At 43.7% G+C, this 24,921-nt stretch overlaps 1 protein-coding gene across 1 annotated transcript in view; it reads right to left on the bottom strand.

Moving 5' to 3' along the window:
- Positions 1 to 1,509: 1,509 nt before the first annotated feature.
- The window catches only part of ZNF496 (zinc finger protein 496), a 52,009-nt gene continuing 28,597 nt past the window's right edge, over positions 1,510 to 24,921 (bottom strand). Inside the window, exons 6-9 of the mRNA XM_036240404.1 lie at positions 10,027 to 10,159; positions 9,467 to 9,574; positions 8,105 to 8,218; positions 1,510 to 3,945 (exon numbers count right to left, since the gene is read on the bottom strand). Coding sequence (XP_036096297.1) covers positions 3,188 to 3,945; positions 8,105 to 8,218; positions 9,467 to 9,574; positions 10,027 to 10,159 — 1,113 coding nt within the window. The 3' untranslated portion in view covers positions 1,510 to 3,187. The remainder of the gene's footprint in view (positions 3,946 to 8,104; positions 8,219 to 9,466; positions 9,575 to 10,026; positions 10,160 to 24,921) is intronic.

Consider the following 24,921-nt stretch of genomic DNA (forward strand, 5'->3'; position numbering starts at 1 on the left):
TCAAAAGGGAGACCAAACTAAATATGGTCTACCTATTTTCAGCACCACCACCCCCTCCCAACTGGATGGGTCAATGTTTGCTGAAGATACAAAGTGCTGGTATAATTTCCACATGAGTTTTTATTCTTTCTCACTTGATCTTCTGGGAAAACACTTAAAAATATCCAGAAATCTCACTCTGAATTTACCTTCAGTGGGCTGGAGGCAGGCCCTGTCTCTTCTCAGAGCACACAGACATGTTCAAAGGGGCTCCAGCTTACTTTGGATGGAATAAACTAAACCCTCTTAGCTGTGCCTTTTCTGACATACATTTTCATGGAAGGTGCCAGCCCCTCCATATTTTGACAAGACATAGTAATGTATGTATCAATTTCCCTACATTATACTGCAAGCAGACATGCTTGTGCCAGGTCTGAACTCTGCTTTTGGCAAAAACGGAAAACTGTCTTGTGGGAGAAAAGTGACATGGACTGTTCTCCAAGGCAGGTTTGGACTCATGCCTTCTCTTTCATTTGTGCCATGGTGTGACTTAGAAATGGCAAGGGACCTTCCCACCACATCACTCAGCTGGAAGAGGTTGGGAGACAGGATATAGGAAAATGGCTGAAGTTGGGTTATCCTGCTGTAGTGCAACCAGGAGTGCAAACTACCCCTAGTTGTAGTGCCTTTCTCTCTCCTCTGGACAGGGGTCAGAACAGATGACCAGACCATCCATCTGAGGCTTAAATGTACCACAAGGCAGATGTCTGATGCCTAGAAAACTATTTTTAGCATTCTCACACCTCAAGCTCTTTGTCAGGGAAACTGACTATCTCTGTCAGCTGTGGTGCATGTTACTTTTTAAGCTAAAATGTAAAGTCTAACATGAATATTAACTCAGCAGTTATTATTATTATGTACTTATGAGTTTGTGGGAACAATGCCAAGGGATACAAAGAACAGATGCTTCTCAGATGTGGGGCCTGTACTTCAATGGCAAAGTGGTGATGTAGCTCACTTGCCTGCCCATACCACAGGGAGGAAGTAGTCAGTTCTCCTGCCATCTGGAGTTTTCCCAAATGCAGGTAAGCCCACTGACTTCTTCGGAATGGGATGGACTGGGATTTGAGCTACATCACCCAGGAGGGCTCCTGAATCCCGAGTGATGTGACCCTCCAAATTAGGTAGGAACCTAGGTGTGTTGAGTCAGTGAATGGGGTGTTCCCCACAGTATTTGGTGGGGACTCAAGCAGTTACCAATTCTTTGTGTTTTTCTTATTTAGAACCTGGTTTTATAGGTAAGACACAATAGTAAATGGAGCAATGTTCTTCTATTAGACAAATGTCTGAAGCAGGTGGAAAACAATCTTCCAGCTGACAAGTCCTGAATAAGAGTGCAGGAGGGTGGGGCAAATGTATAGCCTGGCCTCTAGTTAAAATTTCCTCTTTCCATGGCCTTAAAAATTCATTTTCCCCCCTTTCCTGGCTGATCAATTAGAGGCAAACTATTTAGAAACAAAGAGCCCCAGTATTTATTTCTTGTTCAAAGTATGACAACGGTTTTATTGCATTTATGGCTCCGTGGCGTGTAGGTATGTCTACACAGGCACTGGGTTTGTGGCAGTGGAATTTCAATGTGACAATAATATAGGTGACAAGAAACTTGGTTGCCTGCCAATGGACATGACATGCAAATAGCACAAAATGCCCACCTGGTGGCTTTGATTCAGCCACCACCACTTCACAGTGCTTGTGCTTTCTCGACACTGAGCCTGGTAGCTTACATCTCCTGTCTTCTAGGAACAGTAAGACCATGGTTTTCATTGCTTGAGGTTTCACAGCCAATGGTCACTCCCAATCCAAAATTCTAGGCCACAAACTTTCAAGGCTATGCTCTTCTAGTAGAACGGAGCAAGCCAACTCAAATTTCTGTTGACTCATCGGTTAATCAGGGATAACCAACCACACAATTGCAAGACTATCTGCATTTGTGGATTGAACTGTCTCCCTACCACCCCAAATTCATATTTATGTCCTAATCCCAGTATATCAGAATGTGGCCTTTCTTAGAAATACGGTCATTGTGGATGTTACTAGTTAAAACAGGAATATATGAGAGTAGGCATGGAGGCCCTGATCCAATGACTGGCGCACTTATAAAAAGGGAAAATTTGGAGACATACATGTACACAGGGACACCACGTGAAGATGAAGGCAGGGACGGGGTGATGCTTCTACAAGGAACATCATCGACTGCCAGCAACTGCCAGAAGCTGGGGGAGAGGTGTGGAACAGACCCTCCCTCATAGGGAGCCAACCAGCCAACCACTTGACCTTGGACTTCCTGCCTCCAGAACTGAGGCAATAAATTTCTGTTGTTCTAAGTCACCCTGTTTTCAGTACTTTGTTAAGATAGCCCCAGCAAACAAATATGAAAACTAGGCTAAGTTAATATGTATGCAGAGCTCAACCTCACAGGCGGTTGTTTCCATTGTCCCTTACCCACACAGAACCCCTCACTGGAACTGAGCTTCCCATTCCTGGACACAGTGGAATGGGCAGGGGAACTTAAGTGCCTTTCGAATGATGACAACTACTTCCACCCCTCAACCATTTACCAGGACTTTCATGGTACAAAGAAATGATATTTGAGTAGGCTGTGCAATATACAATTTAAAATGTGAGCATTGCTCTTGTGAACTCCAAATCTCTAATGAGCAGCCACCATCACAAATAAAAGTATAGTGCAGTTCCCCTTCGCAAACAGCTGTACAGTGCCCTCAAGGCTTCTGATGTTGAAAGGTCCGCCTGGTGACATGGCAGGATTGGTGTGGCTGGCCATGCCTACATGCACCTCTTGTCCCAATGCCTTTCCCAATGCCATTACCCCACCCACAGCTCCTTGCTCTCAGATGGGAAGTGCAGTTACCCTGGAATCTCAGGATAGGGGCAAGTAACAGACCACAACAGGTCACTGCAGTCGGGGCAGCCCAGATCCTTGGCCCACTTGGGAAGCACTGGACAGGGGTCTCTTTGGAACAAGAAACACAGGGGAAGTCCAAGCTGGTTAAGTACTTCCTCCCTGCTTTTTGGCACAGCAGAAACAAAAGAAATGCTCAGTTGGCCACTATCTCATTTCTACCTGAGAGCAAAAGGTGGGAAGATGAGGTCTGTCCTGGGGAAGGTATGTCCTGGGGAGGGTCTGGCGTCAGTAAGAGTTGAGCGCCTGCTTGGAGCGCCTTTTCATATGCAGGCGCTGGTGGCGCAGGAGGTCAGAGTTGTGCAGGAAGCTTTTGACACAGTACCGGCAACGAAAGGGCCGTGCCCGGTCCTTACCGTGCACGCTGCTACGGTGCCTCGCCAGATGTTCAGGCCGCTGGAACAGCTTCCCGCAGTCATAGCACTGGACGCTCAGTCGGGCCCGGCCCTCAGGCAGCTGTGTATCAGGCCCCCCACCCGTGGACCCCGCTGCCCCCTGCTCGCTTCCCTTCACCGGCCGGGGTCCGGTGGGTGGTAGGTGGACTCGTCTGTGGCAAAGCAGGTGCGAGTTGAGGCGGAAGCTCTTCCCACAGGCGCCACACCGGAAAGGTTTCTGGGCTTCGTGGGCTTCCAGGTGCCCGTCCAAGTCCTCGCTGTCACTGAATAACTCCCCACATACCGAGCACTCGTGTAGCTTCTCCTGCTCCCTGCGGCTGCGCAGGTGCCGGATGAAGTTTACCCTCCAGCGGAAGACCTTCCCGCAATTGGGGCATATATAGGACTTCCCGGAGGTATGCACATCACCCCCCACAGAAGCGCCATTCTGCTGGGCAGTGGGGGTGCCGTGCTGCTTCCCCAAGGAGCTCCGTGTCTCATCTGTGCAGTAGGGGCCCAGCTGCGAGTCTTCCTCCCCAGAGCTGGACAAGACGATCTCTATGGTCACCTCCTCATCCAGGCTGTTCTTAGGGGGTGGGGAGTCACCTCGGGCTGCAGGAAAGCAATGTAGAGGTCACTTAGAGTTGATGTTGGAATAAGTTATGACATTGGGTGCTAAGGGGAGAGGGTGAATGTATTTTGCATATGAGGACATGAACTTGGGGGATCAGAGGGTGGAGTGCTAAGGGCAGAATTACATCCCCTAGAAATTCTTATTATGCTTAAGTTGTAACTCCAAATACTTCAGGGTATGACTATATTTGATGTTAAGCTCTCTCAAGAGGTAATTAAGTTAAAATGAGATTATTAGGGTGGACTGTAATCCAACTGGCATCCTTGTAAGAAGAGATTAGGACACAGACATGTAGAAACCCAGGGAGAAGACAGTTTTCTACAAGCCAAGAAGAGAGGCTGCAGGAGACGCTCCCCTTCTGACACTTGGATTTCAGACCTGTAGCCTCCAGAATTTTGAGAAAATCAATTTTTGGTGTCTAAGCCTCCCTAGGAGACTAATACAGTGCATATGGACAACATCCCCTTAAATCAGCTAAAGTTACCAAAAAGTAGATGCAGAGTTTCTAAAAAGGGGACATAAACAACAATTAGTGCTCCTGTGGGCCATTCACACAACAATGTTAGGATTGTTACTAGATGAGGTAGGATTCAGAGGTATGCCCAAAACACCAGAGAAAGAGTAAAGCCAGGAAACTGCCAGCTCAGTACTGATGAGTATAGAAGAAGGTGTGTGGGGTTGTGTGTGTGTGTGTGTGTGTGTGTTGGGGGTGGGCGGTCTGCTGAATTGGCTTTTAGGATAATAGAGAAATGAGGAAGAGTTATGGTCTGCTTGTATATGTATTAAATCATGTAATCCTTAACAATAATCCTATAAGACAGCTCTGACTCCTACTCTGTTTTGCAGGAAAACATTTAAAGGAGAGAAAGTTGCTCAAGGTGTCAGAGAAATTGGGCTCAATTAAGGGATTGGGAATAAAGCCTGTAGCCATGCTGTGAGTGGCCTGGGACTGGATAATGAATGGTTCCCTGTGAGCTGGAGGGACTGAGGAGAGAAGCTAGGAGGATGGGAAGCCAGTTGTGAAAAGACTAAAGACAGAGGCATTATAAAAAATACATTCTTATAGGATGGGGAAGCTTTCTTGCAAGACATAAAACCAAAAAGGAGATGAATAAATGCATTACATTTTTAAACTGAAAAAAAAAAAAGTGCTGAAACAATACACATAAAGTTTAAAAAACAAAAAAATGGGAGGAATTATGTGCTATTAAGAGGCAACAGATGCCCTGGCCCGTTTTGCTCAGTGGTTAAAGCGTCGGCCTGCAGTCCCGAGAGACCCGGGTTCGGTTCCCGCTAAGGGCACGTACCTTGGTTGCAGTTTGTCCCCGGCCCTTGTTGGTTGTGTGGGTGACAGCCACTCGATGTGTCCCTTTCACATCGATGTTTCTCTCTCTCTGTTCCTCTCTCTCCCTCCCACTCTACCTGAACAAAAAATGGAAAAAAAAAAGAAGCAACAGATTTAGACCCATTATTTTGATTTCATAGAAAAGGCAAGCTATGGCTTGGCAATGTGGAGTCAAGCATGGGCCTGAGGCGTGACAGCCCACATTCAGATTCTCAGTTACTAGTTAATTGTTTGTGACTCCCCAAAATGTGTTTATTGAAGCTCTGTCCCCCACTGAGGTGGGATTAGGAGGTGGGGCTTTTGGGAGGTGATTAGGATTAGCTGTGTGTTGAAGGTGGGACCCTGTGTGGGGAAGAGTGCCCTTTTAGGAAAAGAAAGAGCATGAGGCATGATAACATAAGCTCCCTCGCCTCCTTCCCTCCCAACACAGCATGCACTGGGAAAAGGCCTGTGAGCACATGTATGGAAGGCAGCCATCTATAAACCAGGAAGAGAACCTTCACTATTCATACACTCTGCTGGGGACTGCCCCACCTCCACACTGAGAAATAAGTTAGTTGTTTCAGCGGACCTATCAATAATTTTTGCTATATTAGCTGTGCTGGCTGAGATGGTACCCATCTTAGAAGGTGCTGTACAGATACAGTGCATAAAATCACATGAAGAACTTACCCTAGTGCTTAGGTCAAAAATAGCTTATCTCTTGTGAAGGGGGAAAAGGCCAAAGCAGAAACAGTACTAAACAATAACAACTACAAGATTCACAGAGAAAAAACAAACATGCCGAACTAGTCCAACTCACTTCGGGCTCTCTCTGGCCTTGCAGTCTCACGCTATAGAGTGGCTAGTTATTACACAGGTGTTTCCAGCCCCACCTCCTAATGCCTCCTCAGTGAGGAATAGGGCTTCAACACACATTTTGGGGGGACACAAACACTGAACCCCGTAACAGATACTCTGATATCTTCATTCTGCAGCTGAGCACCTGACCTGAAGTCGCTGGCCCAGGGTCCACACTCACAGGCTATGGGTGTCAGACTGAGGATCTGAATGTGGGCCATCAGGCCCCATGCCTGCGCGTAACTCCACATTGCTGAACCATAGCCTGCCTCTTCTATGAAATAAAAATTATGGGTCTGAATCTGTTGCCTCTTATTTGCACATAATTCCTCCCGTTTTTTTTTTTTTTTTTAACTTTATGTGTATTGTTTCAGCACTTTTGTTTTTCACAGTTTTAAATGGAATAGATTTATTCATCTCCTTTCTGGTTTTATATCTTGCAAGAAAGCTTCCCCATCCTAACATTATAAGAATATATTTTTTACAATGCCTCTGTCTTTTGTATTTTCACATCTGGCTTCCTATCCTCCTTGTTTCTCTCCTCAGTCCCTGCAACTCACAGGAAACCATCCATCATCCAGTCCCAGGCCATGCACAGCATGGCCACAGGCTTCGATATCCCCAATACCCTGATTGAGCTCAATTTCCCTGACACCTTGGGTAACTTTCTCTCTCTCCTTTAAATGTTTTCCTGCAAAACAGAGTAGGAATCAGAGCTGCCTTGTAGGGTTATTACTGAGGATTACATGATTTAATACATGCAAGCACACACCCTGTATAGCATGAGGCTACTATGGGCCAGAGAAGGCCCAAAATGCATGTGTGGCAACAAGCATTCATCTAGCTCCACTGAGCTGGCCAGCCTCAGCCTGGGAAGAGGCCATCCTCAATCGTGCATGGCCACCCTTAACCTGGGGAGAGGCCAGCCTCAGCTGTGCATAACCACCCTGAGCCTTCAGCAGGTACCTGAGAAAACCAGGGATGAGGGAGCTCAAAGTTTTTGGGGAGAGGCTGTTCTCTTTCTGGATCTGCTGTAAACATAAAATCCCTTTGTCTACACGTTATGGGGTGAACAAAGATGGCAGTTAGCCCTGCACAGAACTAGGTGGAATTACAATAATACCAGAAAAATCTTGCTCCAAAAGGCATCTCAGGTAAAAGAGACTGCGCATGAATCAGTCCCCACAGCTGTGGAAAATATCCATGACACAGTGAGTTCAAGTAAGAACCGGAAACTAATATAATATTATGTTAACTGGAATTAAGAAAATAAAAAAAATAGAAAAAAAAAAGAGAACCAGAGACTCAAGTTTGGTGTCTGGAAGAACACCTGAACCCCAAGGACATTAAAGATGGCCACATCTGAGTCTTAGCCTCTGGATGTGGTCACTTTTACCAACATGATTTAGAATGAAAATGCTGGCTACCCTGTGAGGGCAGGTGAAACAAACACTCTCCAGAGTCCCTTTTGCTGTGACATTCCACAATCCTGCTCTTTAGATACAAGACTTTGCCCAGGACTCTGGCCTTCTGTGCTCAGAGAAGAAACACACTCCTACATGGCCAGCAGTGCTGTGGCACACTTGCTTCAACCTGCAGGGGAAGGCCAGGAGGGTCTTGGGCTGGAGCTCATCTGAGAGAGATCCTAGCAAAAGGGAACCAGTGCAATTAGCTGACAACTCACAGGAGTAGTCAGCTGGCAGGGACTTCAGGGAATTCAATCCCTGAATCTAACCCCCACCAGGAAACATGCATGCACATACCATACACATTCACACTTTCACACACAACATGACACTATACACATGCAACATACACACCACACACATATAATCTGCCACACAGCAGATACCACATATAAACATACACATGCCTGCACACATGTGTAGATGCACATGTACACATACTGCACACACACACACACACACCCCACCCTCCTAGACCCTCTTTACCTGGGACGGTACTCTGAGCAAGTGCCGTCTGCTCACAGGCCTGGAACTCTGGTACCTGTAGCTCATCCCGTTTTCCTCTTTCTTCAACCTCGAATGGCTGGAGACTTGGAAAATCTTCCCAGAGAAGAAAATGGAAAAGTAGACTTGTCATACTGCGGCTATACTATCCAGGGAGGCATCTTAACAGATGCCATGCTGTGATTTAAGGGCAGCCCTAGGCTCCTTTCTTGGGCAGCCACTCAGTGTTTGTAAAACAAATCAATTTGTAGGCAGAAAGGTTCTGAAGCTAGATGGAATCAGCATGGGTCCAGGATCTGCCTCATCTGCTTGCCTGTGAATAAGTGACTGCCGTCCCTATGGTTATTTCCATCTCTGTGGTGGAATTTCCACAGGTCCCAGCATCCCTCACAGACACTGCATGAACACAGCCTGCACAGAGTCTGCCAGGCAGATGGGACAGGGAGTTGGCCACCCCTGATGCCCTGCATGCTCGTTCCAGGTGAGGATGGGAAGCCACACCTGACTGCACTAGGCCAGCTCTAGGTTCTGAAGCGGAAGGTTTGTGGGGCTGCTGTTGATACCACATACAGCTTTTTTCCCTGAAGCAGCACGTGGTTAAAAACATACACAGAAAGTCCAGGTAGGGGGACAAGGAAATGCTGCTGCTGAGCTGTGCTTTTTTTTTTAAATCCTCACCCGAGGATATTTTTCCATTTATCTTTAGACAGAGTAGGAGGGAGGGAGAGAGAAAGAGAGAAAGACAGAGAGAGAGAAACATTGATGCAAAAGAGACACATCGACTGGCTGCCTCCCACGCAACCCCAACCAGGGCCGGGGACAAACTACAACCAAGGTATGTGCCCTTAGCCGGAATTGAACTTGGGTCTCATTAGTCTGTGGGCCGACACTCTAACCACTAAGCCAAACTTGCCAGGGCTGAGTTGTGCTTGTCAGCTAAGCCCCAACACCCTGTGCCTCAGTTTCCTCACACCCGCAGTATGTGGTGGAAGGACTGGAGTGAGATACCTGGAGGTCCTGTGTCTGGTATCCCTTCTCTACCTGACCTATGGAGAATGTGACCTCCCTTGTAGAGAAGCCACTGGCTTGCAAGCAGAAAGCAGGTGCTATTTATAACAGAGAAGAAAGATATTCCCATTGTGTCCTAATCCTTGGTTGAAGGGAGTATGATGCCCACACCCAACCAAATAAACACCTACATTCTTTCTTCAAGGAGCTGGGGAGGAGGCAAGATATGTTCTACTAAGATAGAGTCTGGAGTTACAGAGGACTGAAGAGAGTAGCCCACCTCCAGCAGACACCACCTACCACCCTACTCTGTCCAGTGGTGGAATCATGACTCACCCAAGTAGGAAACCTGACTAGCATCCTTCCCCTGGAGGTCCTGCAGCTCTGGAACACATGGCTCGTTCTCCTCACCCTGGGAGAGGTCCAGCTGAGCTGCTGGGTCATCTGTTCACAGAAAAGGGGTGGACACACATTCCTCAGTGAGCTGAAGGCATGCAGGACAGGCCGTGGCAGTGACAGGCCATGCAAGGCTACAGAGAAGCTGAAAGGCTAGAACAAGAAGTGAAGGCAAGGGAGGGGCACACTAGTGGGGAAGTTGTGGACTTGGGGAAGCAGTCAGGACCATGGATTAGAAAGCCAGAACTTTAGAGGCCATAGGATCAGAATGACAAAAGAAAAGCAAATGAACAGGAACCTGTTATATTTGGTTTCATGTAAAAAAAAAGCCAATAAGCCTAATTCACATGATAGTGGCAGGTGAGGGTCTCTTTACTAAGTGACTTCAGTGTCACTGTGTGCAGGTGACCTCCTTCCTGTCAGGGTTGGAGGGTGGTCAGCAAGATTAGATGTGGACCCCCAGTTCCTTGGTCTCAGGAGAGGGTGGAAGGAAGTCTTACTTGAAGGCAGTGAGACCCCGCAGTCCTCTCCGATGATGAACTCTCCGTAGAAGCCAGTCTGGGCAGGGTCTAGAAGAGACCAGTCCTCTTCCGAGAAACAGAAGATCATGTCCTCGAAAGGAGAAACCCGTTTCTGAAACCACGGAACAAGAGGGGCACCTCAGGGTCTAGACAAGCTAGGGAAGGGATGCAGCAAACAAGGGAGTGAGCTGGAGCTGAGGGCAAGCCCCTGCAATGTGTGTATGCAGAAGGGAGAGAGCAGAAAACTGCTCCCCGGTTCTCACCTGGGATGCACCTCGTTTCTATCTGGTTTGGCTGAACACAAACCATGATAACTCTCTGGGGGCCAAGGGTGTGCAGAACCAGGCCCTACTGCTCAGTGCAGACAGGGTACATGCACACAGTCCCAGGTGGCCAATGGGGACCGCTGACACCACCAGGCTCAGCTTGTCACGCGACTCGCCATTTCTAGAGTTTATCTTGTACACATGCAGGGATAAGTCCATACCAGCTTATTCATGACAGCATTGATGATCATAGATAACATTATACTATCAATACATATTGATCATAAAGACTGAAGACAAGCTCTCTGCCCATCACCACAGCATTGATTAACCCCAGGACATTCTGCCAGGTTCAAGCACACTCCCATTAGGAACGAGGTCCTTCTCTCAGCAAAGGAGGAAGCCCTCCACAGTGTCACATTTTCTGTCACTCATATATGACAGTTGGGCATGTTTACTCATCCCATGGGTAACTGAGGCTTAAAGATATCATGATACATTACATGCAAAACAGCTGTACACAAAGTGATCTAGACTGCTCAATGCACAGAATGTTAAAAGTCTGGATTGCCAGCAGCTTTGCAGTGGGACCTGGGGTTAGGCGTGGCTGGGAGACTTCTCTTAAACTTGAATCACGAACCATGGGAATATGTCAAATTAATTTTAATTTTAAAAATGGTGCCATAACCATATAATATTAGAATATCATAAAAATGAAGAAGTCCTTTACAAAATGGTAATAGATTTTGCCTGTTGAAATATGAAGTTATTTGGGTCTCCAAACTTCCTGTAAATATTAATATGACTGGATTAATGATGACAATAATGCCATTGAAAAACTATTCACTTTATTTGAAATAATCTGGAACCTTGATTATTTGAAAGAATATTTGGGAGAAGAAAAATGTGAATGATAGGGAACTTCTGATCTAGCTGACATTTCTATTCATACTATCTAATTTCAGAACAGAAAAACACAGCATGCTCTGGCCAGTTTGGTTTAGCACTTAGAACTTTGGCCCGTGGACCAGAGACCCGAGTTTGGTTCCGCTAAAGGCATGTACCTCGGTTGCAGTTTGTCCTCTGCCCTGGTTGGGGTTGTGTGGGTGGCAGCTAGTCAATGTGTCTCTCTCACATCGATGTTTCTCTCTCTCTTCCTCCCTCTCTCTCTCCCACTCTATCTGAAGATAAATGCAAAAATGTCCTTGGGTGAGGATAAAAAAAGAAAAAGAAAAATACAGCATATCTGTACTAAGCATGTCAGTATGAGTGTTACAACCATATATATGTGGTTGGAAGAACTGTCTGCATGTACATTCAGTGGATATTACCTTAACAAGGCATAACAATAGCTGTCCAATGTGAATGGATCAAAATTATACCTATTTCTTGGTCAGATCAGCAAAAAATATATTTTTTGGTGTGCCACAGAATTTTAGTAACTAGTTTATATGTGCCATGAGATGAAGAGGTTGAAAATTGTGTTTCTAGATGATAACCAGTTACTCAGATGGCTGCTCTGGGGCTGAGATCAGGGGTGTGTGTATGTGGGTGGGGGGTGGGAGGCAAGGCTGGGAAAGGACAGTTTTCAAAAAATATCCTTTGGACTTTTCCTCACTTATGTACAGTTTTTTTTTTTTTAATCCTCACCCGAGGACATTTTTGCATTTATTTTCAGATAGAGCGGGAGGGAGAGAGGGAAGAAGAGAGAGAGAGAGAAACATTGATGTGAGACAGACACATCGACTGGTTGCCACCCACACAACCCCAACAGGGGCCGTGGACAAATTGCAACCGAGGTATGTGCCCTTTGTGGGAACCGAACCCGGGACTCTCTGGCCCGTGGGCCAATGCTCTAACCACTGAGCAAAACTGGCCAGGGCATGTACAGTTTTTTTCACATAACTTAGACAAAGCAGAGAGTAGAACAATGAACATAAAGGGCACACAGCCCTTCAACTAGATTTACTAAGTTAATGTCTTGCCTATTTGTAACATTTTCCCTGTCACTCATATATGATGGTTGGGCATGTTTACTCATCCCCTGGATCACTAGGGACTTAAAGACGTTACTCAAAATATCTGTGTGTATCTTCTAAGTAAAAAGTTGTTATTCTCCTACATCAGTACAATTTCCTATGGCACTGTGTGACTCTCAACCGAGGCATACAGATTTTGCATCGAGACTATATGTGGCAATGCCTGGAGACATTTGTCACCACTGGGGTGCATACTACACACATCAAGAGGATGGAGGCCAGGGACGCTGATCAACACCCCACAGTGGCCAGGACAGCCCCAGGTGACAACTGTCAGCCAAAATGTCAATAAAGCCATGGTCTAGAAACTGCACTATAACATCAGAAAAAATTTAAGATGGGTTTAATAGTATCATTTCGTGTCTTTTTTAAATTCTCACCGGAGGATTGTTTCCCCATTCACTTTTAGATAGAGGGAAGGGAGGGAGAAAGGGGGAGAGAGGGAGGGAGGGAGAGAGACAGAGAGAGAGAGAGAAACATCACTATGAAAGAGATACATCAGTTGGTTGCCTCCTGCACAACCCTGACCAGGGCCAGGGATTGAACCTGCAACCCACGTACGTGCCCTTGATGGAGAATTGAACCAGAGACCCTTCAGTCCAAGGGCCAACGCTTTAACTGCTGAGCCAAACCAGTCAGGGCTCATTTAGTGTCTTTGAACAATGAAATAGTATTATTTTTTCAAAGGAATGAAGTATGAAGACTTCCACAGGTGACTATGACAAGAAGATTGGAAATTGCTGGGTCAAAGCTTTCTAACGTGTCTTAGAAATATTGCTAAATGTAAACTGTGTCTTTAAATGTCAATCATCAGTTATACAAGTGAAATTCAACAGTCTTATGTTTATGTGACAATAGTCATGGGCTTACAAGTATTTGTTTTGTTTTGCCCAAGCCCATCCAGAAAAAGATGAGATTAAGTAGAATGCTTCCCAAGGTCCTTGGGGAAATTTCTGGACAATTTTGGAGAAAATAACAGAAGTATATCCTGTGACTCAGTAATTCCATTTCCAGGATATTTTTCTAAGGAAATGATCAGAGATGGATGCAAAAGTGAGCATAAAAGAATGTGTAAGACACTGTTTGGTAGAATCACATGTCAGGTTTCTTCTTATGCCAGTGCCTGAAGACTTTATCCTGTATGAATTATTTAAGTTTCATTAAAATGAAAACAAAATACCCATACAACCACCTCTAAGATACAAAAACTATTAACAGGTTACAGTCTTTGCTTCAGGTTTTCTTTGAAAGGGCATGGTCAGTGGGTCACAGACCACTCGTAGCTGAACTCTAAGCTTCCCTTGCCCCTAGTCCCACCTCCAGACCTCCCTAGAGGGAAGCTGCCATCTGAGTTTGGTGTTCACATTCAGTGCATGTCTTTAAACTCTAACTACATCTGAATATAGCTTGAAATGATTTAACAGTACTGTTCTGTATGGTTTTAAATGTTGAACTTACCTCCCACTCCCACTCTGTTTAAGACTTACGTGTATATACATAGGTCTAATTCATTGACTTAAACTGATGTGTAGAATTTCAGAGTGCAGTGATTTCACCCATTCTTTTGTCAATAATGTTTAGGTTTTTCTCAGTACAGATGCTCCTTGACCGAGATGGGATTACATCCTGATAAACTCATCATAATTGGAAAATATCCTAAGTGGAAAATGCATGCAATACCACACTCTAGAGCAGTGGTTCTCAGCCTTCCTAATGCCGTGCGTGACCCTTTAATACAGTTCCTCATGTTGTGGTGATCCCCAACCATAAAATTATTTTCGTTGCTACTTCATAACTGTAATTTTGCTATTGTTATGAATCGCCATCGGAAATATGTGTTTTCTGATGGTCTTAGGCGACCCCTGTGAAAGGGTCATTCTACCCCTAAAGGGGTCACGACCCATAGGTTGAGAACCGCTGCTGCTCTACAGTATGGGTTGCTGATTCTAGTGATCATGTGGCTGACAGGAGCTGCACTCACTGCCTTTCCCAGTACCATGAGAGGGTATCCTTCTCCATATGGCCAGCCAGGAAAATATCCAAATTCAAAATCCAAGGTACAGTTTCTACTAAATGCCTATCACTTTCCTACCATGGTAAAGTTGAGCCATTGTAAATTGGGACTGGCTATACTTTGCTATTACAAGCAACAGTTCAATGAACTCTCTTGTCTGTCCCCCCGTCCATGTGCAATTGTGTTTCTAGAATAGGAGAGTTACTGGACCAATGGGAAAACTCATCTTCACCAACATGACACGCTGCCACATGGTTCTTCAAGGGGAGGCACTGGCTAGCTGGGGCTGTCAAAGGTCTATGGTTCTGTCCCCTTGGTGGGAATGCAGCGATCACAGTCCTGGAACTACCCTTTCCTTGATGAACATCCCTTTACGGGTGTATTGGTCAACAGGATTTATCTTCCTTGAGATCCTCGTTTATATTTTTTGCTCATTTTTCTATTTTCCAATAGATTGCTTTTCCTATTTTTTAACCAGCTTATTTTAAACTGTAGATATACCTCACTATTATAAAAGATAACATTATTTAAATTTTCATATTAAAAATTCTAAATGTATTATAATTACTTAACGGTGATATAAATAATCAGTAAAATTAGTGGTATAGGATGAACTGCTAGAAAACAATTAAAAAATTAGTATGATGATAATTTTTATAAAAGAGCTTCAAAATCATAAATGTGGTTTTGGAACAAAAACAGACCAACACAAAAGAAAAGTCCAGAAACCAAATTTGGTACATGTAGAAGTTTAATCTACAAGAAAAAGAACTTAATCAGTGGAGAGAGAGATGACTTTTATCCAATGTATCTGATATAGTTGGTTGACTATTTAGAAATAAAACTAGATTCTGATCCTTGATTGGAACTAATGTAAAAATAATGTACCAAAAGAAAAAAAATAGTCTTTCAGTGACTAAGAATAGAGGGACTGAACATATGAATACAATGGGCAGATGTTCACATAAAAATTGGAAATACCTACACTAATAAAACAGCATGAATAAAATTAAAAGACCAATGATACACTGAGAACTAATGTACACCATTTATGAGAGGCAAAGAGGGACAACTTAAAATATACAGAGCCCTTATAACCCAAGTGAAGAGCCTTTCATTTCGATTATTTTTTTATAAAAGAGGAAATTAAGAAAGTAAATACATTAAGTATGTGAAAAAATTCACATTCATTAGTACATAAATATATGTATATAAAATTCTATTACCAATCACTGCTTTGATGAAGACTCAGAAAGAAAGGTAATAACATTTCAACAATTACCTTGTCATTATATGTAAAAATGTGTTAGGAACACTTTAAACACCGTGGCATAAAAGTCCCATAACCCAATCAGAAAATCTTCTGGAATCTTGTGAAAAGCTACTATGCTTATAAGTAAAATTAACAAGGTTGCTGAATAGAAAGTCAATGTAACAAAATCAAATGCATGTCTTTATCTCTATATAAACAACTAGAAGATGGAATATTTTTAAAAAACCAGATCATTGACTTCTGATAAAGATGGCAGCGTAGGTAAACGCCATATCGTGTCCTCCCACAACCACATCAAAGTTACAACTAAACTACAGAACAATCATCATTCAAAACCGCCTGAAATCGAGCTGAATGGAAGTCCTACAACTACGAAATTAAAGAAAAAGCCAAGTGGAGACTGGTAGGAGGGGCAGAGGCAGGTGGGCTGGTCCCACACCCACATGTGGCAGATACAAATCAGGAGGATACCTCAGCTGGGAAGGTCCTGTCTGAGGACTGAATGGTCCCCATCCCACACCAGGCACCTGGCTCAGGGTTCCAGTGCCAGGAAGAGAAGTCCTCATAACTTCTGGCTGGAAAAACCAGCGGGAACTGAGGCTCACAGAGGCTGAGGTGGCTGGAGACCCAGGCAGCTCCTCTTAAAGGGCCCATGCATGGACTTACTCGGATTCTCTCCCTCTAAGCTTGGAGGAGAGGCAGCTTGAGAGGCGCCAGAGACATACAGGGAAGAACTGAGCTGTTTGGCATTGGAGCGAGGGCTGGAGAGGGGGCTTTCTCTAGGATAGACATGCTGTCAGAGGCCTTTGTTCCTTTGGTGAGCCCTTCCCTGGGGCAGCAGACAGCTGCCATATCTGGGACTCCAACAACCTGGCTCACACTGGTTGACCCGCCCTGGTGATTCCCTGAGGCCCTGCCCCCCCCAACTTTCAGGCCCACCCAAGCTGTTGCCAGTTGTTTCACCATAGGATTGGCCTGTTTTGGATCCTACTTCAGGTTTTCCTAAATCCTTTCAAACAAGCAGGATCTGGTCTCAGATAGTCCCATACCTCCCATTAAGTAATACATAGAAACAAACACAGGGAGGCAGCCAAAATGAGGAGACAAAGAAACAGGTCCCAAATGAAAGAACAGCAAAAATCTCCAGGAAAAGAACTAAGCGAAATGGAGATAAACAACCTAACAGATGCTGAGTTCAAAATACTGCTTATAAGGATGCTCAATGAACTTAGTGAGAACCTCAGTGAACTAAGTGAGGATCTCAAAAGCATAAAAAAGGACCAGTCAGAAATGAAGGATGCAGTCAGAAATGAAGGAGGCACTAACTGAAATAAAGAATAATGTACAGACATTCAATAGTAGAGTAGGTAAAGCCAAAAAGCAAACCATCAATTTGGAATATGAGGAAGCAAAAAACACCCAATAAGAACAGCAAAAAGGAAGAACCCAAAAAAATGAGGATAGTGTAAGGAGCCTCTGGGACAACTTCAAGCGTGCCAACATCCGCATCTAGGGGGTGCCTGAAGGAGAAGAGAGAGGACAAGAAATCGATACTGGCAGAAAACTTCCCTAACTTGGTGAAGGAAGCAGACATACATGTCCAGAAGCACAGAGAGTCCCAAACAAGATGAACCCCAAGAGGCCCAGACCAAGACACATCATCATCAAAATGCAAAAGGTTCAAGACGAGAGAATCTCAAAAGCAGCAAGAGAAAAGCAGTTAGTTACCTACAAGGGAATTCCCATAAGAGTGTCAGCTGATTTCTCAAAAGAAACTTTGCAGGCCAGAAGGGAGTGGAAAGAAATATTCAGAGTGATGAAAAGCAAGAACCTACAACCCAGACTACTCTATCCTGCAAAGCTGTCATTTAGAATCGATGGCCATATAAAGAGTTTCCCAGACAAGAAAAAGTTAAAGGAATTCATCACCACAAAACCATTATTATACGAAATGTTGAAGGGTCTTTTTGAAGAAAAAGATAAAATATATGAACAAACAAAATGGCAATGACTACATATCTACTGACAATTGACTCTAGAAACAAAATGAACAGGGAGAACAGAAACATTCTCATAGATATAGAGAACATTTTGTTGGTTGCCAGATGGGAGGGGGATTGGGGAAATGGGTGAAAAAGGTGAAGGGATTAAGAAGAACAAATTGGTTGCTAGACTGACAAACCTCAAAGAGAAGGGGGTTGGGGGGTGGGAAGAATTAAACCAAAGAACTTATATGCATAACCAAAGGACACAGACAACAGTGTGGGAAAAGGCAGGAGGGGGGCGGGAGTGGGGAGGAGGGGGGTCAATGGGGGAATAATGAGGAACATCTGTAATACATTCAACAATAAAAATAAAGAAACAACAACAAAAAAAAAACAGACCATTTACAATAGCATCAAAAACCATGGAATTCTTAGGAAAATGTGTACAAAATATGTGTCCCACTCGAACACTGAAGAACCGAAGAAATGAAGAATTTAATAAGTTAAGATGTCAATTTTGCCTACAATACTTGGTAGATTCAGTGCAATCCCAAACAAAAACTCTAGGAAGATTCCAAAATTTATAGACATGCAAAGCACTTAGAAGCAGTCAAAAGAATTTTGAAAACTGGAGGGTGCACAGTACCCTATTGCAAAACTTACTTTATGGTTACAGTAACATTGGCATAAATTATCAAAACAAAGCTCAGTTGAGGTTGAACCCAAATGCTCAGACATGTGTACACAACTGATTTTTGACAAGGGTGCAAAAGAATTCAACAGGGGAAAAGAAAATGTTTTCAGTGAATAGTGATAAATAACTAAATATCAACATGGGGGGGGGGGGGAAGAACCCTACAATACCTCATACCATACACAAAAAGAACTTAAATTAATAAAAAAAGACCCAAAAGTAAGTTGCAACTGTAAAATTCAGAAGAATTCCTTGTGACTTTGAGGTAGACAAAGGTTTGTTAGAACACAAAAAGCATAAATGATAAAATAAAAAATAAACTGGATCTCATCAAAATTAAAGATGTTCAATCTTTTAAAATAATCATTAAAACAATGAAAAGGCAAGCTGTAGAATGGTACAAAATATTCTCAACATACCCATCTGAAAAAAGGACTTCTATCCAGAATATATATATTTTTAAAAGCTGTTAAAACACAGTAAGACAAGTGATCCAATAAAGAGGGAAAATATTTGGACACTTCACAAATGATGCATAAATGATGCACAGCAGATGAAAAGATGCTCAATTTCATTAGTCAACAGGGAATGTGAATTAAACCACACTTAGATATACACTTCAATGGCTAAAGTATGTGGTTTATTTATTTTTAATTTTTTGTTTTTGTTTATTGATTTTGGAGAGAGGGGAAGAGAATGGGGAGAGATAGAAACATCAATGAGAGAGAACATCTACTGGCTACTTCTAGCATTCCCCCACTGGGGATTTGGCCCACAACCTGGGCAGGTGCCCTGACCGGGAATCGAACCGGCGACCTCTGGGTGCTTGAGTCGACACCCAACAACTGAGCCACGCCAGCTGGGCAGTGTTTTTTTTTTTTTAAATTCTCACCTGAGGATATTTTTTTCCATTTATCTTCAAATAGAGCGGGAGGGAGAAAGAGAGAGAGAAATATCCACATGAGAGAGACACATTGATTGGTTGCTTCCCTCATGACCCAAGACCAGGGACTGAACCATAACTGAGGTACGTGCCCTTGGCTGGAATTGAACCCGTGATTCTTTGATCTGCAGGTTAATGCTCTAATCACTGAGCAAAACTGGCCAGGGCAAAGTATGTGTTTTTCTTTAATAACAATGCCAAAGGATGGTGAAGATGTGGAGCAACTAGACTCCCATTCACTGTGTGTAGGAGTGTGAGTGGTAAAGCACTATGAAAAATGACCATTTTTCGTGTAATTAATCACACACTGACCCTATGACAATCTCAACCCTAGGCAGTTACCTCAGAAATAAAAACATTCATTCACAAAAAGACTTCCATATGAATGTTTATAGAAACTTCTTTCATAACAGGCAAAAATAAAAATGACCCAAATATTTATCAACAGTTGGTCAATGGATAAACCAACTGTGACACAGTCATACAATGGAATGCTATTCAGTAATGAAAAGACACAAACAACTGAAACACACAAAGTAAGTGATGCTTAAATCACTGGGCATAGTTAGAGAAGCCTGACACAAAAAGATCAGTGTTGGCCTGGGAATGACGGTCTAGCTTTATAACAAAGGGGTGCAAGAGAAATTTGGGGTGATGCAGATGCTCTGTACCTTGATTGGGATGATGGTTACTTGAGTGCAGGAACTTAGCAAAAACTCTTTACACTTTGCACTTAAATAGGTGTATAATATGCAAATTATAGCTAAAAAATATGTTTAAAAAGTTAAAACATAGATACCATTTTCGGTCATCATTTTGGTGACCAAAAAAAAAAATGTATAGAACAATTATACCCAAATTCTACAAATGTCATATTAAAAATTACCTAAGAACCTACCCGGTGCTCAGCGCTGACAGGACCCTTATGGGACATACCACTTCGATGCCACCCTCAGAAGGATACTACCCAGCCTGACACTCCCACCAAAACATGTGACCTGAACCTCAATAGGAATTAAATCTGACTGAGATCTAGTCTTCACTCTCCAGAATTATCAATGCCATAACAAACATGGAGACACCAAGGAAGAAATAATGGAGCCAGGACAACAAAATGAAAAGCACAACCCTGGTATGTATTATTTAAATGTTAAAAGTCTCTACCTAACACTGATGATAGGTTCTTGGAAACTGTGATTTTAAGCAAAACAATGTATAAGAAAACCAATTTGATCAGAGGATGATTGATATAAATTAGACCAAGTTCCTATGGCATATTTCTGGTCACCAAACTTCTAAATGAACGCCCAAAACTCTTATATCAAACACCGAAATAAATGTGAGCTATACAGACAATGAAGAAAGATTAATAAAAACAAGTAAAAAAATGATTTCCCACATGGTGATTCAGGGTCATGGTGGCCAGAGCGGAGCCTCTCTGGGCAGCTTAGGGCACAGGCAGGACCCCTGGACAGGACGCCCTTTTAGCCCTTCCACAGCAGGGCACTCAAAACAGAATGAGGTAGACACACCAATTACCCTCACGCACATCTTTGGGTTGAGGAAGGAAACTGGAGTCCCAGAGAAAAACTACACAGACATGGGGAAAATGGGCCAGCTCCACATGGACAGTGAGTGGCCCTGTCCCCAGCCTGGAACTAATTTTTTCCTCCTCATAAATGTTACAATGAAAGGATACTGAACAATACAACATTCAAGAATCTGCAACATTGTGATTAGGTAAGCAACTGTTCTAGCTTTTAGAAAATATGCCCTGTATGAATAGAGAGGCACAAAGTCTGCAGCTCAGTCTCTAAATATTCAGGAAAAAAAATGTGTGTAGGGGCAGGAGGTGAGGACAGGCAGGGATGGGAGAGAGAATCACTATAAGGAAGTTAAAGTGAAGGGTTATTTGGAAATCTTTGTCCTATCCTTATAATCTCCCCAAGTTTGAAATTAATTCCAAAGAAAAAGTTAAAAATAAATAAATAGAACATTTAAAAATGTCTACAGTGGATAATAAAGAAACAGTAAAGAAAAAGAAATGTTTATAGTGGAATTGGGAGTTTGAAACGGGGCTTTTCAAACTTGATATGTATATAAAACTCACTCGGGAATATGGGTAAAAATAAACATTCTGCCTCAAATGGTGTGTGGTGCAGCCTAAGAGCCTGCATTTGAAGGGGTCCCCAGGTAAGCATGGGGGAAGCCTGTCTCCCCAGGACAAGTTCCACAGAATGGAAGACAGGCCTCAGGTAAGCCATAGGTTTGTAGAAAATAACTTGATGTTGGTCTTAAAGAGGATCAAATATGCCACCCCAAAATAAGCCAGCTTGGCGAAAAGACTTTTGAGCTGAAGTGAACAGAGAAACAAAGTCTGAATTTCCCTTTATTCAGGAATCCCATTCCCTTCTCCTATAAGGAAGGGCAGAATGACTCTGAATTACCAGACTGAACTCTAGATTCTAATCAGACCAAGTCAGCATAACAAACTACTAAATAACCCTTATCTTCCATAAGTTTCCACATATATTTACCTGCCCAACTTACTGCCCCTTGAAGCTCAAAATTCTTTTCCTCTGTCTTGTCATTTCTCCATGAAAATGGTATATAAGCTCTGACTGCTGTCTCGAGATTTTCATTTCATTTCTGTGAGGCACCCCATAGGCATATGAAATCAGTCTTTTTCTCCTGTGAATCTCTCTTGTCAGTTTGCAGAGCCCCGGCAACTGAACCTAAGAAAGTAGAGAAAAAGAGTTTTTTCCCTCCCTGACAGTCCCTTAATGAAGAAAAGATGCTAACTGCCACCATTGATGAAATATGAGAGGAATCTGGGCTCTGGGACAGCACTGGGGGATGTCCGGTTTTACAGATTCCCAAGAAAAAATCAGCAGCATATATTATCAAAAGATATATGGGTATTTTTTCCTTGGTGGTGTCTGTGAAAACAGTGGGCAAGGATGCTCACAAACTATGGAAGAAAACCAGAGGGCCAGCACAGGTGAATGACCAGTGGCACTCCAGTTGCTGCCTGGACAGCGCTGACACAGCCACTTAGTAGGACAACCAGGGAGCTTTTCTGTCACAGGAGAAATGCTTACACTTGGGGAGAAGCATAAAAAAAGGGCACAATGATCTATAGCGTGACCCAAGCAAGACACAGACAGAATGGCAGAGAAAAACCCAGAAGAAAGTATATCAACCCATTTGCAGATCTGAGGTATCTGGGGACATGTGACATACTTTCACTTTCTAAATCTTGCCAATTTTTTACAGTGAGAATAGGAGGGGGAAATTTGCTGCCTTCTCAGACATGGTCAGATATATTTTCCGTGATTCCTTCCACTAAGGATAGGTCAGACCCTGACAGAATAAGGATCTGGGGTCCTGAGGAACCACATGGTACCTTATGGCTCATGTTTCAAACTTGAAGCTGAATGAACTGCCAATCCAGGAACACCAGCAAGTACAGATAAAAATAAAATCCAACAAAACCTGTTCACTCAGCCACAGAACCAGGAAAGAGCAGCAGAGCCAAATAGACAATAGTCACTCTACTTCCACCAAGCACTGCAGAACAAACTGGGGGAGCCTAGACTTCCTTCACACCAAGCTGCAGTAAGGGGGTCTCAGGAGGGCCAAAGGGGAGCCAGGACTTCTGTCCCTGAGGGCCAAAGGCAGCCCCTCCCCAACACACACATACAGACCCCACTGGTGGAGACAATGTAAGAAGCTGGAGCTCCTACCTCCACTCAGGAGCCCCCTTCAGGGACTATGGAGACCATGGAGGAATCCCAAACTGGAGGAAAAAAAGATCAACAGATATGAGATAGAAAGAAGCCTTGCTAAAAATGCTTTAGTGAGCAATTACAAACACACTAAAAACAAACAAACAAACAAAGAAATAGTCTCAGCAAAGAAGATAGAAGACAATAAGAACAACAAAATGAAACTGTTAGAATTGAAACCACAATACAGGCACACGTTGGCTTATTATGCTACATAGACACTGCATTTTGTACAAGATGATGGCTGGTGGCAGCCCAACAACCATGTCTATCGGCACCATTTTCCAACAGCATTTACTCACTTTCTGCTTCTCTGTCACATTTTGGTGATTCTTGCAATAATTTGAACATTTTTATTATTTTATTAGTATATTTGTTATGGTAATCTGTGGTGAGAGATCTTTGATGTTACTACCATGACACATTAGGGTTTCACAGGCTACGTCTATGTTAAGAGGTCAAACATAATCAATGAAGGTTGTGTGTCCTGACTGTTCCAACAAGGGGTCATGACCCACCTCTCTCCCTCTGCTCAGGCTTCCCTGGTTCCCTGAGACACACCAATAGTGAAATCAACCCTATTGATGACTGTACAATGGCCTCTAAGTGAAAGGAAGAGTCATATGTTTCTCACTTTAAATCTAAATCTACAAATGATTAAGCTTATTAAGGAAGGTATGTAGAAAGCCAAGATAAGATATTCCAAAATGGCAGTGGGGCGAATGGAAGCTACACAGACCATCTCCCAGAAACAAACTAGAATTACAACTAAAATTAAGACAAATCATTGAGAAAAACCAAAAGAAAAGCAACTGGAGAGGACCCATATAACTAGGGACAGAAAAAGAACACTAAATCGAGCCTGGTAGGAACTGTGGAGGTGCAAGAGGGTAGGCTGGGACCCCAAGTACAGCAGCTGTTTTAGCTGCGAGCAGCTCCCTTGGGGTTAACATCCCAAGCTGGCTCCACAGCACAGAGGACCGAGACATAGCCCTAAATTAGCTACAGCCACTCACCTTGGGCTCTGGCAGAGGGAGGAAAGACTGGACAGGAATGGTGTGGAGACTTGGGAGCTTGGAGAGCTGGGAGGGCAATGAGTTCTTTCCTGAATCACTCCCTCAAAGGACAGTACCCTTCTTACTCAAAGAGCCCCTTCCCAGAGCCCAGGGGAGAAGCAATAGCCCCTCCCTCGGGAACTTAACACCACAAGGCCAGGCCAGAAAAATGCAAATTGAGGCTCACTAATAGCCAGCAATCATCTGCCTCACCATCCAGAAATCCTCTTACCCTGAACATCCGAGGGATTTCTTCATTAGGTTGAGTGCTACAACCCAAGGCTCATCAAGGATCTGAGACTAAAAACCTCCAGGCAAAAATCTAGAGGATAACTAAACCTTTCCTGGGTGCAGGAAAGTAAGACTTGACTGTGGTGTTTAACATGGATTCTCCCACACTCATCCAAACCCAATAGAGAGAGCCACAACCAGCGGAACACCAACACCAAGAGGAAAATTTGGCAGGCCCAAAACCCACTGAGTAAGCCAAAATGGTGAAACAAAGAAACAAATCCAAATTAAAGAACAAGAGACCTCTATCAAAAAAGAGATAAAAGAAATGCAGTTAAAACCATTTATCCGCCCTGGCCGGTTTGGCTCAGCGGTTAGAGCATCGGCCTGCGGTCCGGAAAGACCCGGGTTCGGTTCCCGCTAAGGGCACGTACTTCGGTTGCAGTTTGTCCCCGGCCCTGGTTGGTCGTGTGGGTGGCAGCCACTCGATGTGTCCCTTCACGTCGATGTTTCTCTCTCTCTCCCTTCCTCTCTCTCCCTCCCACTCTATCTGTACAAAAAGTGGAAAAATATCCTCGGGTGAGGA

The sequence above is a fragment of the Molossus molossus genome, unplaced genomic scaffold (genome assembly GCF_014108415.1).
Source record: "Molossus molossus isolate mMolMol1 unplaced genomic scaffold, mMolMol1.p scaffold_m16_p_4, whole genome shotgun sequence".
Lineage (NCBI taxonomy): Eukaryota > Metazoa > Chordata > Mammalia > Chiroptera > Molossidae > Molossus > Molossus molossus.